The 18,582-nt window shown below is 42.5% G+C and overlaps 2 protein-coding genes across 3 annotated transcripts; one reads left to right on the top strand and one right to left on the bottom strand.

The window, feature by feature from the left end:
* The first annotated feature begins 478 nt into the window (after nt 1-478).
* Nucleotides 479-13,547, top strand: LOC147147171 (uncharacterized). Of its 2 annotated transcripts, none has more exons than XM_086030505.1 (17): nt 479-850; nt 2,071-2,624; nt 3,434-3,946; nt 5,704-5,802; nt 6,563-6,848; nt 7,932-8,236; nt 8,739-8,882; nt 8,965-9,079; nt 9,162-9,230; nt 9,335-9,475; nt 9,561-9,674; nt 10,681-10,754; nt 10,832-10,936; nt 11,831-11,946; nt 12,007-12,145; nt 13,101-13,221; nt 13,356-13,547. In XM_086030505.1, the coding sequence occupies exons 1-17, from the start codon at nt 685-687 to the stop codon at nt 13,439-13,441; spliced, it is 3,147 nt and encodes a 1,048-aa protein (XP_085886631.1). In that variant the 5' UTR covers nt 479-684; the 3' UTR covers nt 13,442-13,547. The 2 variants fall into 2 exon arrangements, with proteins under 2 accessions (XP_085886631.1, XP_085886630.1); XM_086030504.1 differs by having other exon boundaries at nt 480-850; nt 3,434-3,952.
* Nucleotides 13,531-18,440, bottom strand: LOC147147172 (UDP-glucuronosyltransferase 2C1-like). Its single transcript, XM_086030506.1, has 6 exons — nt 17,693-18,440; nt 16,221-16,369; nt 14,921-15,052; nt 14,632-14,719; nt 14,339-14,558; nt 13,531-14,241 (listed from the first exon to the last, which is right to left on the bottom strand). Exons 1-6 carry the CDS (start codon nt 18,414-18,416, stop codon nt 13,956-13,958), a joined length of 1,599 nt encoding a protein of 532 aa, XP_085886632.1. The 5' UTR covers nt 18,417-18,440; the 3' UTR covers nt 13,531-13,955.
* Nucleotides 18,441-18,582: the final 142 nt, after the last annotated feature.

Here is an 18,582-nt window from a genome sequence, read left to right on the forward strand (position 1 = left end):
ATCAATTTTTGGAACGTACATTAATTTAATAATTTGACATTGCTTCGTGTAGCACGTGATTTTCACTGACGGCGTAAAGATATGCCATTATCTTCATGCATGAAGTTATTTGGTGAAATGAATTAACTGTTTTAAAGATGAGATATCCCTTTATTTATATAAAGAAAAGAAATGATGAAGAACATTTGCTGGTGGTTAAAATATGTTGTGGTGAACCAGAAAAACAAAGAATTAATCCGAAGCAACCATCTTTATTGTTTACATTCGCCTCGACCGCTTTGAGGTCGTAACTGGGACAATCCTAGTGGGATATTGACACCTCCGCAACACCCACCTTAATAGAATGCAGCATAAAAACAAATTTGAGTACATGTTCCAGCTGCGCACACACCACAAAGTAAGAAACCAATGACATGCTTACAAACAGTGCCATCTTTCGATAGGACGGTTTTACTACAAGGCAATTAACAAAATATACCTGACACTTGATTCAGATAAAATTGAAACCGTGTGGCCTAACGCATGGCATGTCCACATGGACGCGTTTAAATAACAACGTATTATTTTATAAAACATTTGAAATCGCCGCTCAACGCGGCCCGACTTCTATATAAGTCAGACTGGCCGCCACCTAGGCCTCCGACAATCACATCCACAACCTCGAGGCAGCGTGGTCGAGCAGCGATGTTCCCGTCGTCTGGCCTCTTCGCCCGGGTGCCCTGTCCTTTCCCCAATTTCTGCTGCAAGCGCCCACACTGCTGGTACAAACATGCCGAGGACGGGGGTCGTTTGTTAGGATACTCATTGCCGTCGTCGTCATTGTGGTCATTACCGCCAGTAGACCTAACAGGTGAGCAAGTGTTCGTTCACGTTTGATCGAGGCGCTATTTTTTTGTTTGTAAACGACGCGGGGATTAAAAAAAACCCTCAATAAGATAAACCACTTAATTTTAAAATTCAGGTTTTATTAATTGAATTTGCTTGAGGAGGAACAGTAATTGAATTCTTTTATCAAGCTGGTACTTGTAGGATTTCGTTTAATGTTGATATTTCTCTTACAACGAAATTCCTTTTTGGTTTGGAAAATTGTAATTACTTTAACAGATGTCAATTGGTAATGTTTTGTCAATTTAACGATATAAGTGAAATCTCAGAAGTTGACTGGACGCTGTTGATTGAGGGAATATGGACCACCCCCTCAAAAAGTAAAAATCCGTGATTAAATAAAAAACTAGGCCATCCCACTCGAGAAAGCACTTCACAATAGTGGGTCAAGGCCCTACATTTAGTAAAAATTCTCAAGCATGATGCATGGAGTCAATCTTTCTCAGACATTGAGGTGAAGGATTCATTTATAACAGGTCTCCATCTAGAATGGATTTTTTAAAAAGTTAGTGACAAGGTGCTTTTTATCCTCAAAAGAAAAATATTTCAGAAGAAAAAAACAGTCTCAATTTGAGTTTCTTTTCAAGATCCTCAATATGGGGTTTGAAAGTGAGAGTATTATCAAGCAAGATACAGAGATGTATTTGAACAGATGACTCCTCAATTTAATTTCTCTTGAGAGTGGACACTGCAGGTGCAGGGAGTGCTTGCGGGACCCTTCCTGGTGTTTGAAGGTGTGAGATTAGTTTTGTGGTTTAGTGTATGCTGTGTATGCAGTATATGATTGTGTAATCGGCATAAAAGTACATGCTCGCATCGGACACGTTTTGTCCCATTTGTCTATGACAAGAAATGGGCGACTTCTTTAATGTCACTGTGACGAAACGACAAGACTTGCTTGCTTGCTTCCCAAATAAGAGGAGACTTGTGCTTACTTCAAGCTATTACTGTAAAACTGCAACTGCACAAAAAAACCAAATGTTCAACCAAACCTTACATTTCCTTTATCCTTCAAATAACTGCTACACACCTGTTGAGCAGCCCTGCATACAAACCAGTCTTTTTTTTTTTTTTTCTTTGCAATCTACCGTAATTTCTTTTTTTTTTTTTTTTTTATAACCCAAGTTTCTGTGCTTCTACTTAACAGTGTGATTATTTTTGCCATCTCTGATTGCTACGCTGCAGGTGCCCAAGATAGTATTCAGTCAAACTTGTGTACGGCGCAAGTTGTAGACTATGCCAAAGACAAGTCCTTCCAAGAGCTCGAGTGCATCAACAAGAAGATCGAAACTGCCAAATACGAAGTAGAGCAGGAGCGAAGAAAGCTGTCATGCTACCGAACAGCAGAAGACTCCCCCACCAAGGCTGAAAGCAAAAATGCAAATGGCTGTTGGTATGTACGTCCCAATAATATCGAAGCACCCTCCCGGTCCAGGAAGTACGTGCTTGACAATTCCAAGCCAAGGACCGACTTGGAATACGATCCCATGTCCAACTTCACAGCCGAATTTGGGTCGTACAAGTCGTCTAGTATGCCGCTTAAAGGGAAGGACACACGACATGGTGACGTAAAAAAGCCAATCAGCCATCAGGTGGCGCCATACCGGCCTCCATCACCTGGGATACAGGATGACGCCTATGATGATGGCATCCTGATAATTGACATACCAGCCTCGCCTGACCGGAAGTTGGCCCAAGCACACTGTGATCCTGATACTCACATAATTCCAATGCGGGAGGTTGGTACCATTATTCCAGATCATATTTTATTTGTATGAAATACCGACCAACCCACCCACAAATACTTGTTATTAGTAGCAATGTGACAGGAGGAGTTACCTAAAAGTGAAATTATGTCAAAATGCAAAGTCTGGTTGGAAAGGCCACTTCAACCTGAGTACAAGGCAGGACGAATTTCGACAATTGGATTAAGCATTCTGGATAAATTTTGCTTTTTTTGTTGGGGGGGTTAAATTGCCTTTTTTAGGAATGTGTGCGATATTGCCTTTAGATAATGTGGTCAAAAAATACTTTGGAATTAGAGTAAAATGGTATAACTTTATTTCTTAACATTCTCCTGGATTCTTTCGTTTCGTCTTCGACTCGGGGAACCCTCTTCTCCAATCCTTAAGTATGCACCAATTTTTCAGGCAGGCCAAAATTCCAAGACTTCAACTGCTCAAAAGTAGCGTCGCGTTTTAAACGCCGACATTTGCCCAAAAAACTCAAGTGAACCAGCGCAGATGGAAGATTATTGGTGAGAAAAACAGTGTGGGCAATAGAATAGGTAATGCATGTAAGCAGTCAGTTTTTTTTTTTTTTACATACATACTACATACTGCGGCCTGTTTTTTTTTTTTTTTCTAAAAGTAGAAAATAAAATAAATGACTTTCTTACCCTTAAAAATGGACTCAATCCATAGATTTGTTGTTTTAAACATTGAGCCCAGATTGCTCCCATCTTGTCGTCCTGTGTACTGAATGAGAATTGTTTAAATTAGATGAAAGTTCTTAAATACACTTATGTTTAGTATCCTCTGCCCTGCAGAAAGCCAGGCGCAAAGACAATGAAACATCTCCTTCAAGTGTGATTGACTTGACTGAGTGCGTGGAAGACCTCAGCAGCAGGAGTCCTGATCCCAAAGTTAGTTGTTTTCAGTCCGCTGAAGATGAAACTGAACAAGATCACATTTCGGACGAGGGCAATGAACCGGTTTGTGATGAAGCTTCAAAGTGTTTGGAGGCGATGCGGCAAACCGCAGGGTGCCAGCCACCCAAGAGGAGTGGTCAGGAATCAATATGCACTATACCCCACAGCCACCAGGACTCAACGGAATCCTCCTCAGGCAACGGCCAGCTTCAGACAGAAATCCTCTCATCTCCTGAGGAGCGCATTTCAACGAAAGCAGCCAGTGGCTCGGTCATCGTCATCAATACAAGCTCCGAAGATGAAGAACTGATGGATGTGGAGCTGTCTGACAGCGACCCTTTGGAGGAGTGCTTCCGCATCTTCATGGAGGCAAACAACCAGGAAGGTGGTGGTGGCCTGGAGCAGCCAGAGGTGCCTGTAAGTTTGCTCCAAGAGGAAGTCAACCCAAACATATTATTTTACAGAATACAGTCTATGCAGAACCACTAGTTGAAATGCGGCATTCTGATAATTTTTGCGTTTGTGGAATATAAATTAAGCAGCAAAACGCACCCACTTTTAGCCATCTCAGCGGGCGGCCATTTTGTTACTTCTGTCGACTGAAGATGACGTTGAAGTTGCTCGGATAACGACAAATCACGGCTCACCTGTTTTCTGAAGCTGAGCCATGATTGGTCGTTATCTGAACCCTGTGTAACTTCGATGTCATCTTAAGTCGACAGACGTGACAAAATGGCCGCCCCCTCAGCTAGCTAAAAACGGGTGGATTTCTCATATCCCACAAACTCAATATTAATCAATTTAGACTAGTGGGCCTACATATAACATTCTGGAAAAAATGTTTGGGTTGACTTCCTCTTAAAAATTTCCTGGAAGAGTTGAGTTCAGTGTACATTGTAGATTGACTTGTAAAATATATAATTTGCTCTCATTTTCACTGTTTAGCTTGACAATAAATACAGAAAGTATAACGGTTTACATTCACATTTTACTGTGCATGTTTTGATAACTGAAATGCTTAAGTTTAGTTGCTAAAAGTGTGATTTTAATGTTTTGGCCGGTTCATTGTCAGCAAATTTCGTGTTCGGCTCGACCATTTCTTCACAACAAAAGTCTGACACATCAGTATTTGTCTCGTCCGGCACAGTAAAGCCTGGTTCACATGGCAAGAGTTTAAAATTGTGGGCCGACCACACGTGATGAGAAACAAATCAAGCGTATTAGAATTTTGAACGTACAGTTTGTGGTGTGCAGTCACATGCAAAGATCAACACATCACACACAAATTAATTAGTTTACGTATATTCTCATGTCAGATAGAAAATCTTCCAAAACCCCTTGAGGTTAAAACAAGGCTTCGGAGTACAAACATAGCAGATGAAGAGGCAGCAGGGGTCTCAGATTGTGTCTTGACGGTAGCGCTAGTTTGTGGATTATTTTTAGTGGAAAAAAATGACAAAAAGAAAAGACCTTTGGGCTCTGTGTAATGACTATTTTGATTTTTGGATTTCCACCTCGCTTCCTTGCTGCCCCATCACCTCCCTTTCCGATTGGCTGCACGCCACGATCAACCGGCTGCGTTCTCATTTGTCCTCGGAGCAGAATATGAATATGTTCTCTGCAGGCCCACTAGTTGAAACACGGTATTCTGATTTAATATTGCATATGTGGAATATGAGTTGAGCAGCCAAATCCACCCGTTTTTAGCCATCCCAGGGGGCAGCCATTTTGTCACTTCTCTCCTGAAAATGACATCACAAATGCTCGGGTAATGACCAATTACCGCTCACCTGTTTTCTGAAGCTGAGTCATGATTGCTCCTTACCTGAGCCCTGAGCAGGTGTGATGTCATTTTCAGTCGACAGAAGTAACAAAATGGCTGCCCCCAGAGATGGCTTAAAACAGGTGGATTAACTTTTATTCCACACACTATTTATCAGAATGCATTGTTTCAACTAGTGGGCCTGCATAGAACTTTTCTTGTAAGAAATATGTTTCGGTTGCATCTGAAAAGTGCATCACAATATAGGCTCTCCTTTCCCACATGCCAGCGAATTAAACATTTCCATGATAAAGACAGTATTTCACAGATAAACAAGTCTATGTGTATTCTACAATAAAATCTCAGCTCAAGAGAAATCCTAACTCTTGCTGTTGTTTGTGGCTAGATGGAAGTGAAGGATGTGGCGAAACCCGACGTTCCAGCCATCAAACCTCAAGAACTGCCAGCAAAGAGGAGGATCGCGCATGAGTCCAAAGATAGCGAGGTTATACAGTACACATAGTCACCTATTTGTGTTTTGAGCTATTTTTTATATATATATTTTTTAATATACAGTATATACACACAAACACCACAAGATTCCACCAAACCCTGTGAAATGGTTAAAGTTTTATCAAGCAAGTATGCGATGCATCTGAACTGAGCAAAGAGCTTTGTGTGTCAGGTAGTGTGTCACGTATGTTACTTTGCATGTACACGTGCACTTCTGGTGCATTCTTCCCCCCCCCCCCAAATAGTCTAAGTAATTTTATTTTTAAGGGTTATATTGTAAGATGAGTTTGAAATATTACTGTTTTGTGATCTAAACTAAAAAAAATCCAAGATTTGTTTTATGCACACGAGGCCTATTCCTCTCAAATATTGTTCATAAATTTAAATCTTTGTTATTGGGCACTTGTCTTTTGCCCAAAATAATCCACTCACTTCACCAGACATATCAAGATGCTGATTAGCTGTTATGATTCTTCAGATGTGCCTTACGTTGTTCACTACAAAAGGCCAATTTAAAATGTGCAGTTTTGTCCTTTGAGAGCAGTTGAAGGCACACCTGTGCAGTAAAGGTGTCACACTGCGTAAGAATGGTTGCCCGACTAAATGCTGCCGGCCGTCTGATTTCATCCGCATATATTAGCGCTTTAAAAATCATCAAAAAATTATTTGTCTTCAAATTACATTTTACCATTTGGGACAGGGCCCGGGCCTATATTTGTATTTAAAGATGAAGTAATTTGTGGAATCAACAGGTTGGAGCGGCAAAAAGGAGGCTGCAGCCTCAGGTTTTGGTTCCGCTACGAGCGCCAGTGAAAGCATCCCCGGCCTCTCAGCTGATGGCTGGTGTGCCCATGACTCAGCAGGTCCAGCAGAAGGCGGCCAGTTTGATGGCTGCTCTGAAAGGAGGTCAAGCATTTCTTTCATCAGTCAGTCGAGGGAAGCAAGAGAGACAGCCCATGCCCACTCCCCTTTTATTGCCTCATCCTTCAACTCCTCCTACAGCGACTGTCAGCGCTTCACCTGCTCCTCGACAGAACGGTAAACATTAGGCGTCAAGGTAGTCAAAAGTGCACTCATATCAAATTTTGCTTGTACCTTCCATTATCCAATTCGCTTACCCCCACGAGGGTCGCCGGTGTGCTGAAGCCTATCTTGGCTACCTTTGGGCAGCAATCGGTGTACACCCTGAACTGGTTGCCAGCCAATCGCAGGGCACACAAAGACAAACAACCATTCACACTCACAACCGTACCGAAGGACAATTTAGACTGTTCAATTAAGCTACCATGCATGAATTTGGAATGTGGGAGGAAACCGGAGTAAAACCATGCAGGCACGGGGAGAACATGCAAACCCTACACAGGAAGGCTGGGGCCGGATTCGAACCCAAGACCTCTGCGCTGTGAGGCGGATTTGTTAACCAGTCGACCGCCCTGGCGCCCTGCTTGTATCTTGATACAAAAATTTGAGTTAAGGCACAACTGCATTTAGTAGCGATCTCATGATTGGAAATCACTTGAGGTGATTTTTTTTTTTTTTTTTTTTTTTTTTTTTTTTTTTTTTTTCCTTCAGCTGATCCGATATCTGGCGAAAAAGATTATTTATTTGTAGAACATTTAAAAAAATCAAAAAGCCACAAAATACTCAAGATGTGCCAAATAGTACAGTAGTAGCTTAGTTTTATATTACGCAATTATTTTTAAAAAATTTTTCTCATCACGATGTAGTCGGTGTGACGCACACACCCACAGACGTGACACTCTCCGCCGCCGCGGACAGCTCTCCTGCAGACAGAGACAGCGGTGAGTTTGTCTTCTTGGCTTGTTTGGAGGGAGAGGCAAGCCAAAAAGATACTCCTTAATCGGATGTACATGTTAATGCATCGAGGAGGTATTGGATTGGGACTCGGGATCAGCACATACTTAACACCAAAGACTCGGACTCGGGTGCAAGAAAGCGTGATCAGGACATCTCTAGTATTTAGTTTCAGTTTAAAGGGACTTCAATAGTAACACTTTTTTTCAGTTGTTTCTGTGTTTGAAATTATTTTTCTAATGTAAAATATCGCAAATGAATGTACAGTTCCAAATACAGACCCAATTTGACAATGTCTCCTCGCAGTGTATGTCGACAACATACCTCTGGGCTCCACAGTCCTCAACGTGGATGACAACTTGCGCCTGATCCTACCTCAGGGCACACTGCCTCTCAACTCCGCCTCCAGCGAGGTCATGTCTGTCCTTACCCCCATCACTCAAGTGTGCCTAGGCCCTATCACTGGCAGAACAGTGAGCGTGTCAGCGCAGATGTATCGCTCCACCGCGCCTTTGCTCATTCCCGCCACTGCACGGAGACAATCAAAGTCCTACTATGTGGCGCCGCTTCCAACCGCCGCCAGTAAAACGCCCAACCAAGCCGCTATTAAGGTATGCACTGGTGGCAAAGTAAAAGAGTACAAATAAATTCTTACTGTTCTGAAGTACATTTTTGGGTATCTGAACATTGACTATTTATGCTTATGTTTTTTTTTAACACTTTTACTTCCTGTATTTAAACTGACATCTGTACTTTCAGCACCTGACTTTGTCAAAATAGGCTTGTTTCTTTTTTCCCAACCTCCCCAAATAAAGGCTTAATGTACTTGTTAAAAAATATATAAATTCAAAGAGTTTAAGTGAAGAGAAGTTCTTTTCATTGTGCCAAGTTATCAAATGCTTTTGTATGCAAGTTGCAGTTTAAGTATTTAATTAGTTTTACTTCAGTAAAATCAGTTCTTCTGTTTTTACCACAGCAGTTTTAGACAAGTGCAGTATCTGCACTTCTATTGAAATACATTTTGAGCGATTTAGCCACCTTTGGATGTATGCATGGGAAAACGTGGTTAAAATGTCAGCACTGAAAATGTTTATCGAATTATTCTGTGAAAAGCCAGGCGCCCCCAAACGAAAAGCAAAGCAGCAGAGCGAGGCTGCCAAAGAGAAAGTGCCCCATGATGTCCGACAGCGCTACGTCACCCAGTTCACTGAGGTGTTGCTCGACACATCTGCCAATGTTGACGAAGCCTTCAAAAAGGTAATCCTGTCGCTCGGTGGGGATGTGACACTGCATGACAAAATCCCGGCATGATAGTTGCTTGTCCTGTTATGGTCAACAGGCCCTGGCTGAGGAGAAAACGGTGTATAATCGTAGTATCAACAAACTGAAGTATCTCAGCGTTGCTGTGAATGCGCTGAAGAGATTGAAAAAGCAGAATTCCATCACTGCCAGAGGTGAGGAACACCTGCAAGCGAATTCATAAACCGATGCCTTTTCTTGACTGTGGATTCCTTGTATTTTTTTTGGCTGACATAGATGAGGAGGTCAATGGCAAAAACCCTAAAGGAAATATTTCACTAAACTGGAAGAAGCTCAAAGGAAATGGTTGCGTAACTTGCGTGTCACTCTGTGGTGCAGATTTCCCTGTGGGGAGACTTGCGCATGCACTGTACTGCTGTGGTAGATTTAAATGTGCTTTTCCCTGGCAGATGACGCTTCTTTGTATGAGATTTTAATGGAATACATCCTGAGTGAGGAGAAGCTGATTGAGGGCAACTATCCTGTTCAACACCCCGAGAAACCCGGCTGCGCTGTCCTTTTCGCAAACAATAAGAAGGGCAACAATGACCGTAAGCACCCACACATGTACTGACTATTATAGGCACCAGAGGGCACACTTTGGCTGCATCGCCATGACTGCTTGTCTCTAAATAGCCCTGAAGAGGATTTGCTGTCGGTGTGGAGCCACTTACTCTGTGAACAAAGCTGGCAAGCACACTCGAACGGAAGAGTGCAACTATCACTATGGGAAAGGAGTGGAGAACAGAGGTACAAGAATCCTATGGGTGTCAAACTGAAGTCTTCAAAAGCCACAACTTGGGGTTTGGCACAATGATTTACCATGTCTCATTATAGAAATGCATAACTACACATGGGGGCTGTTGGCCAGTTAATTAATTAATCCTCCCGACTATAGCTTTGGGTCAGTTAAAATCTCTATGATTGTATCACACCGCATAAATCTGACTTCACTCCATGACTAGTTTATTTTTTATTTTTTAAAGATTAGTACTATTACAGGAATAAAGTAATATTTTGAAAACAATAGGTGTATTATTCTCAACAATATACTTTTTTAGAGAATAAGACTGCCCCCCCTAGAATAAATAGCATATTGCTTTTATTTTTATTTTTTTAATGTACTTAAAAGATTCTTCCCTTGTTAAACTGTGCCTTTGTGTTTTAAATTTACTACCTTGGAAAAATATGACTATTCTCATAGGATTGTGACTATCTTAAAATACCTTTTGTTGTAACAATTGCAGCTTTAAAAAAAACTACTATTCTCATGATACGTTTTCATTTAAAAATAGTAATTTTGGTATTGAAGAATGAAATTAAACATATTGAACAAAAGCCTTTTTTTGAGGAAGTAATTAAACGAAAGGAGTATTCTGCAGAATAAATGGTTAGATGAATGAAATAGAAGAAATTTACTCATTAAATTTTGCCTTTAAGTCTCATATTACTGCTTTATCTTGGAAAAAAAATTGATTTTCACAAGAGCCTGACATTTGATCATGGCATGTCTTTGTTGTGAAAAGTACAACTTTTTTTCTCTCTAAAACAAGAATTATCACAACACTGCCATGTTCCTCTAATATTAGCAACTAAGCAAAATAAGCATAGTTTTTCTTAATTGGTAATATTATGAGGAATTTCTTAGAGTAAGTTCTACCCTCTAAGGGGTCTTTTTGACCCCAAAAGTTTGAAAACCCCTGCGCTAGTTTGCAGTCTTTGTGAAATATCTCGACATGGTGTGTAACCTCCACAGTCCCAGGCGGGGTGGAGACTCGCTATAGCTGTTGCCAGGGAGTCATGGGAGCACCTGGCTGCCAAATCTTCAAGGTGAGACACCTGTTGAAACAAGACTTGGGAGCACACTTAAAAAAGAAAAAAAAAAAAAAGTATTCTGTCTGCTATAGTTGCATGTGCACGATTCCGTGGCCATGGATGGATTTGTGGCAACCATCCCCGGGCGGCCGGCACATAGCAACTGCCCCGGAGTCTATGCGTTGGACTGTGAAATGGTGACTATTTGTATTTTGTAATTCTTTAATAAAGTATGAAGGGCCGAGCATTAAATTTTTTTTTTTATGTCATAGTTTAGAATTAAATACATGTATCAGTTCAAAATGTCTTTTCAGGTTATGCTGGCTTCCTCCCACATTCCCAAAACATGCATTTTATGTTCAGTTTAAGACTCTAAATCATGCATGGATGCAAGTGGGGCATACATAAACATCCATTTTTAGCCGGGACATCAATTCCTCGTGGTAGAACTTGGCCCCCATTACTGCTCTATCACTGTAGTGCAAACTTGTTTACTCATTTGAAACGGCATCACGCGCATGTGAATATCAGTGCAGGTTGAAAATGAAGAAAGGCAGCAGTTCAAATTTTGAAATTGTTCAGCTTTGAAGAGTAAGTCAACCCAAACACATATTATTTCTAGAATATGTTCTATGCAGGCCCACTAGTCCTTCTGATTAATATTGCGTTTTTGGAATATGAGAAATCCACCTGTTTTTAGCTAGCTCAGGGGGCGGCCATTTTGTCACTTCTGTCAACTGAAGATGACATTGAATTTACTCTGGGCTCAGGTAACGGCCAATCATGGCTCAGCTTCAGAAAACAGGTGAGCTGTGATTGGTCGTTATCAGAGACCTGAGCAACTACACTGTCATCTTCAGTCGACAGAAGTGACAAAATGGCAGCCCCCTGAGATGGCTAAAAGTGGGTGCATTTTACTGCTTAACATATATTCCACAAACGCAATATTAATCGGAATGCCGTATTTCATTCTAGTGGGCCTGCATAAAACATATTCTGGAAAAAATGTTTGGGTTGACTTCCCCTTTAAAGGCATTTTGGTGGAAAACAGAATTGTTTCCAAGTGAAGCACATGCCCCTTGTGTTGTCAGTGTTACACTATTCACGGCCTGGAGCTATCACGAGTGACAGTGGTGGACTCAAGCCTCCAAGTGGTCTACGACACATTTGTCAAGCCACGCAACGAGGTCATCGACTACAACACAAGGTAACAAGCTCATAATGAGAAAAAACCTGCAAGAGTCTCATGACGTGGGACCTTGTGCAGGTTTTCAGGCATCTGCGAGGAGGACATGAAGGCCAATCACACATCTCTGGCGGAGGTGCAAAAGACCTTGTTGAGCTTCATCAGTGCTGAGACCATTCTGATTGGGCACGGCCTGGAGACGGATCTCTGTGCCCTGAAGGTGACACTAGGAAACTGTTTTTAAATATATAAATGCATTTCTTTTCATCTTTTTCTCCATCCCTTGAGCAGGGTTAGGAGCCCATTTCACCACCAACAAACAGCTTCTTAGCATTAGTAGAATTGTTGCATTTCATTTCATTAGACTCCATTAGTATTACGATGGAGTTTCGTTCTTAGGTAAGCGACATAAATCAAAGTTGGAGCACACCCTGTACATGGTGGTTTTTGTTACAAGAACGTTGACAAGCAGAATATTTCCATCTTCTCGGTTTTGTCACTTTAACCCTTTGAATGCCCCCCTATTGTAGTTTTTAGCACAGTGGAATGGATATCAAGAGGTAGTATGGCTCAATTGTTTTGGTACCATTCGTGTCGCGAAGGAAATGCCACCAGTTGTGTACTGTTACGTGGTGGTGGATTTTCCTCATTCCATTCTCATATTCTTGCTAAAATGTTACAGATAAGTCATTTTGTAACTTAATACTTATGTTGGTCAAATGCAGACTGAACTCTGTTATGTGCAGAAACGAGGCCCATCAAGACATTAATTGAAAGATTACCTGCTCTAAATTTGTTAATACGCAAGTCACATTCAAGCCTATTTAAACAGCCCACGTTGTCATGCATTCACATTTTGGCATGATGGTGGCCAAGACGACGCAAACGTTACCTCGACATTGAGAGGCTGAGGTGTTTAGTGTCGCAGTGCCATCTTCAGGCTGCAACAGACATACTGGAAGATTTGAACAGCAAGTTGTACCAAAAATGACTGAAATATTGGATCTGTGTAAAAACAAAAAGTCTAATACACTTTTCACGCATTTTAGGTTCATCCCAAAATTTCACCTGAAAGCCAAATAGCCCTAACTTTCAATGAGTAGTGAATATGAGTTGCTGCCACTGCCACCAGTGGTGGACACTACAGGGCGGTCTGTTGCTTCTCCCACTTGCAGTTGCTCCACGGCACGGTAGTGGACACGGCAGCGGTCTTCCCCCACCGCCTGGGCCTCCCCCACAGACTGAGCCTCAGCAACCTCACGGCAGAATACCTGACCAGGATCATCCAAGAGAGCGGTGGGTCTCTCTTGGATAAACCACAGCCGCTTACTGCTTATCAGCTCTTATCAGCTCTTTCTCAATAAAGGAATCGTTTGGGGTGTAGAGTAAGATTGATGAGGAAACGTCTAAAACATTCTTGTTCCTCCCAGTGTGCGGCCACGACACGGCAGAAGACGCCGCCGCCTGCATGGAGCTCATGCTGCTGAAGGGCAAAGACTGCAAAGTGAAAAAATGACGGAAATAACACACACACACACACACATACGCCCCAACCTATCGCACAGTTAAAAAAAAAAATTGCATGTTGCTGTATTAGTAATGCTGATGAACTTTATTTTGTTGATTTTGATGTTTGTGTTGATAAACTATGAAATTGCATTTAACTATGACTTACGACATGCCTGAAGTGGGAGGAGGGTGGGGATGGGCTTTGTTATTGTGTTATAAATGTCGAAGTAAAAACAAAGCAAAACAGTGATCGGCTTTTTTGTTGTCATTGAGTCAGCCAATGACCTGTCAGCTTTTAATGAGCTCAGGTGGTTGAAATGCAAATAGCCACGCCTGCGAGGCTTGTGATTGGTTACTGATTCTGCATCTCAGGTATGTGTATTCTTTTGATTTCAATCAAAAATCATACTTATTAAAGTAGTTCGCAGCTCTTGCATTGGTTTGACTTTCTCCACGTATTTCTAATGTGCCTCGGTGAGTATAAAATGTACAAAGTCATAGCACAAATGCCGCCGTTTCCATCACTCAGCCTTCTTCTTTGTCTTCCTTTTCCGGCCGCAGCATCTACGCAGGCAACACCTGCACGTCTGGACGAAGAGGAGTATGGAGAGCAGGACGACGGCGAGCAGGAACCCGGCCACGTCCAGGCTGTGGTACTGGTACCAGGTGAGCTCGTGGGCTTGTACCCTCAGGTGCTTGGCGCCCTTATGTCTCATGGTGAATTCGATCCAGAACACTGCTTCATCCAGGGCGCTCATGGGTCGGTCGTGGTGGATGACAGACAGACGCATGGCGTTTTCCTTGTACCTGTTGTAGACATGGTGTGGGTGGGGGGCCTTGCAAGTGTAAAATGAAATCAAATCTGGTAAGAGTAAAAACCCTAGGGAGTTAAAAAAAAACTTACGTCTTGTCATCAATGACAGTCTTGATGGCGCGGCTGAGGTCCTCAGATGACATGAAGTTGAAGTCCACTGTGACGGCAGCGCCCCTGACCTTTATGCGCACCATGTTGTCGGGCTGGTCAGCAAACATGGGAATGCCCACCATGGGTACACCGTGGTAGATGGCCTCGTAAATGCCGTTGGTGCCCCCATGAGTGATGAAGGCTCGCGTCTTGGGATGACCTGGATGGGTGCAGGGTTGAGCGCGTAATAATTTGCCCGATCAAGTGCGTAAAAAATGGTGGGTACTACTAACCCAGTAGGTCATTCTGAGGGATCCAGTCATATATTCTTGTGTTGGGGCCTAAGCTAGCTGGTTTTTCTCCGCTATACCGCCAAACCACCTACAAACAATGGTTAAAAGACAGTTTATCTCAAGTTGGGTAAATTAGATCAGTGGTTCCAAACTGGGGTCCACGAGCCGTTGCGTGAGCTCAGCCAAAAAATATTTGCCATGCATTATTTTTTTCTGATAATTGAATAGATCGATACATAAAGATTCTTGTTCTTATCATGCAGGTGTGCGTTTTCAAGGTCAGTCCAACCTTTTGGGGGATCTGAGCAAGGCCTGAAGCGATCATGTTGGCCTTGTCGCTGCTGACGTTCTTGACCATGGAGCCCAGAGTGAAGACCACAATGCCGTCATCGCCTGAACTCTGCACAAACTCTTCCATGTCCTGAATAGAAGAAGAAAACTAAAGAGCGGAACCTCAAAGGTTAAACACATTGCACACAATTATTTTCAATGGGATCCGTAATTTTTTCAAGCCAAACCAAACTGTAATCCTCTGTCGGTCAGTCCATCACGTTATTTTAACCGTGATTCCGTCAGTAAACATCAAAGGTCCGCCAGTCAGTCACTTGTCAATCCGGAAAAAAAAGGTCCAACAGATGAAACATTAATCCATCCATCTATTATCTGATCTGATTAAAATGATAATGTCATGTCATGTCATCTTCTAAACCGCTTATCCTATATAGGGTCGCGGGGAGTTGCTGGAGCCTATCCCAGCCGTCAATGGGCGAAGGCAGACTACACCCCGAACTGGTCGCCAGCCAGTCGCAGGGCACACCTAGACACTGTCACTGAGCGGGAATCGATCCCACGCTGCCCGCACACAACTCAGGCGTGTGTACCACTACACTTAAAATGATAATGGTAATTCGGTTACTTGACAATTTTTGCTATTTGTGGCTGGGCTCAGTCCCAATTCCCACTGTAGCACTCCAATGCCAGCTTGACATCATTGAAATACTGTATTATGGATTTCTTGATACAGTAATAAAAATTGTTATCTTCATAGCATAATTGCCTAAGTAATTTTTGAACAGGAAAAAAAACGATTCAACAAACAAGAAGAGTCCAATTGTCACGATTCAACCTTTGCCAACTACTGTGACCTGTATTACTGAGATTCTACACAGGCGTAAAAAAAAAAAAAAAAAACCCCACAATTTTTAGCATGCACATTGGTATTTTTCTTTATATATTTTATGTACCATGATTTACTCTCACTTTGTCACTGGCCATTATTGACACTTCTTGAGTTCTTCTGTGCAATATGAATGTGTGCACGTTTGCTTTCTTCCATCATCTTAAACACAGCCCTGTCGGACTTGTGTCACTCAAAACAAACAAAACTTAATATCTGTATTAAATCAGAATTGGATTTAGACCTGCAGTGTTAATCCAACCCAAAACAAAATACAACATGCTAGGAACAAAATAGTCTGTTTGAGTTTAAGTCTCCGGAGATTTGCAGGTAAAACATATTTTTTGTGAGTTTCAAATGGTCCAACCTGATGGGGACTGTACGAAGAAAACCTTATCAGCTCTTGACCTACCTCTGGTAAAGCTTTGGCGGGTCTGCAGTGGATCCCGCCAACAAACTTGAAGTTTGGCAGGAAAGGACGAGGATAGTCAAAATCCCAGTAAGTCCTTATCAGCCAGATGTCTGCCCTGCCTACTAACTCACAGGCACTGGTGGGCTTGCCTGTCAACAAAAAAACAAAAACGTTCAGCTGTGGCACTCTCTCAGCAAATACGTATGCCGCAAAAACAGGACGAAAAAAAAAATACAAGAAAAAAACAAAAGAAATGGTTCCCATATTAATTTAAGTAAAGTCGAACTGGAAAATCTGAACAAAACAAGTAAACGAAACCCCTTCAGTATTTCTGATTGTAAAGGTGAAGTCAAAAAATTCTTTCAGTATGTTCTATGCGCCTTTACTTAAGTTTACTACTTAGTTTAAACATCTTTCTAATTAATATTACAAATATGTTACGCAGCAAAATACACTCGTTTTTAGCCATCTCAGGAGGCGGCAATTTTGTCACTTTTGTCGACTGAAAATGACATCACAGTTGCTCAGGGCTCAGGTAACGACCAATCACAGCTCACCTGTTTTCTGAATCCGAGCCATGATTGGTCATTATCTGAGCCCTGAGCAGCTGCGATGTCATTTTCAGTCGACAGAAGTGACAAAATGGCCTCCCCCAGAGATGGACAAAAATAGGTGTATTTTACTGCTTAACTAAACTTACTCATAACAGCAACAGACCATGCTCTTAATTTGTTCATATAACAAATCCATTTTCCCCAGTAAAATGAAGTGAAATGCCATTACAGTAGACCCAGGGGCGGAGACATGCGTGGGCCCGGGTGTGCCCACCCAGATTGACAGACTGTCCACCCAGTGAGACTCATGAAATAAATACTTTTACATTTTTGATAAATTATTTATTTTTTAAGATGTTGTTTTTTATTTTATTGAATATTAAGAATGGCATAATTGTGGTTGTCTAAGGAGGATCTGAACTTCATATTATTCAGTTTGTCATTTTATTTGAATATACGATGTGTCGGGACAGGAGGATTGTGCTCTGTGAGCGAAATATTCAGGCCCACCCTGATTTCTCCAGGCCCACCCATTAGCCATGTTCTGGCTCCGCTGCTGCCTGTGGACCCCTGCCATTCAGAATCAAAATCATTTTTATTTGCCACGTACGTAAAAACACAAGGGATTTGTCTCTGGTACTTTGATCCACATGAGTATTACAGTAACAAGCAACTCTAACAAAAAGAAAATTCAAGGCATAATGCATAAGTACAGACAGCCGTTACGAAATTTAAGGACACCATTAATGCTGTGGTACCGAACAAGAACAGCTGTGCAAGTGATGCGGAGAGTCAGCAAGCAAAAATAAAGTGATCACGAGTACAGTAATTACGATTATGATTGTATAACAAATGTCCGTTAGCTTGCCTTAAGCTGTAGGAAGGGTTAGATTTGGGTTTTTGCGGCGCGCCCCTTACCTTTGAACTCTGTGTAGTATTTATCCACTTCTGACCAAATGGCTAAGTCAATCACAGCGTCATTCAAGGCGTAGAAGAGGAAGTTCCACAGTCTCTCGGAGAAGCTCATCTTGTCGGTCAGTTTGCTCATGGCGGCAGGCACGAAAGACGGCGGGGAAGGCATCTGGCCGCAGTGCCGCTCGAAGTTGTACACCATGGTGAAGCGCAGCGAGTAGACCAGCGGAATGTCCAATATCTCTGCCACCAGCTCGCTGCCTGCATAGATGGGGTCCGCCAGGACAAGGTCATAGTTGCCCTCCTTCAGCTTCGTCATGATGTCGTCCGACTTCACCACACCGTCCAGATACTGCAATGTGTACTGCAGGTCCCGCTTCATCAGGGTCAGGAATTTGGCGTAGAGCTGATAATAGTTCATGTAATCAATTTCATAAATGGAGAATGCGAGGAACTCCTCCATGAAGCTCTCAACTTCCTCCACGGGGAAGGAGACATTGAAGGGCAAGTAGTGGAAGCGAGACTGGTCGCTGGCCTTCATGAAGAGCGAAGCGCTGGGAATCAGGACAGTCACATGGTGCCCGTTGTCCACCAGCGCCTTCAGTAAGGGCTTCATGTTGATCCAGTGGCTGGCCTCGGTGTACCACACCAAGATGCGCCCGCCGTTGGCGCCCGCCGCCGCGCCGAGCAGCAGCAGTAGGGCACAAAGCGGGACCCTCTCGCCTGGCATTGTCGTGGCAGTGTGGAGTGTTGGCGCGACCCCAAAGCCTTTTAAACAAGCTGCTCGTAGAAAATGAATCATTAACTTGACAAAGCTGAACTGTGCTTTGTAGTTGGACTCATATCAAGGGCTTACATTACGGGTAAAAGGTGATGACTGTAAAGATCCATGTCGA

The sequence above is a fragment of the Filicampus tigris genome, chromosome 5, assembly GCF_054856515.1.
Source record: "Filicampus tigris isolate MCC_2025a chromosome 5, RoL_Ftig_1.0, whole genome shotgun sequence".
Lineage (NCBI taxonomy): Eukaryota > Metazoa > Chordata > Actinopteri > Syngnathiformes > Syngnathidae > Filicampus > Filicampus tigris.

Coding starts and splice junctions, on each gene's coding strand:
- LOC147147172 (XM_086030506.1), bottom strand. CDS start 18,416: ATGCCAGGCGAGAGGGTCCCGCTTTGTGCCCTACTGCTGCTGCTCGGC. Junction 14,720..14,920: donor TTGCTCAGATCCCCCAAAAG/GTTGGACTGACC, acceptor CATTGTTTGTAG/GTGGTTTGGCGGTATAGCGG. Junction 14,559..14,631: donor CCCTCAGAATGACCTACTGG/GTTAGTAGTACC, acceptor GCACCCATCCAG/GTCATCCCAAGACGCGAGCC.
- LOC147147171 (XM_086030504.1), top strand. CDS start 685: ATGTTCCCGTCGTCTGGCCTCTTCGCCCGGGTGCCCTGTCCTTTCCCC. Junction 851..2,070: donor ACCGCCAGTAGACCTAACAG/GTGAGCAAGTGT, acceptor GCTACGCTGCAG/GTGCCCAAGATAGTATTCAG. Junction 13,222..13,355: donor CAGGATCATCCAAGAGAGCG/GTGGGTCTCTCT, acceptor TGTTCCTCCCAG/TGTGCGGCCACGACACGGCA.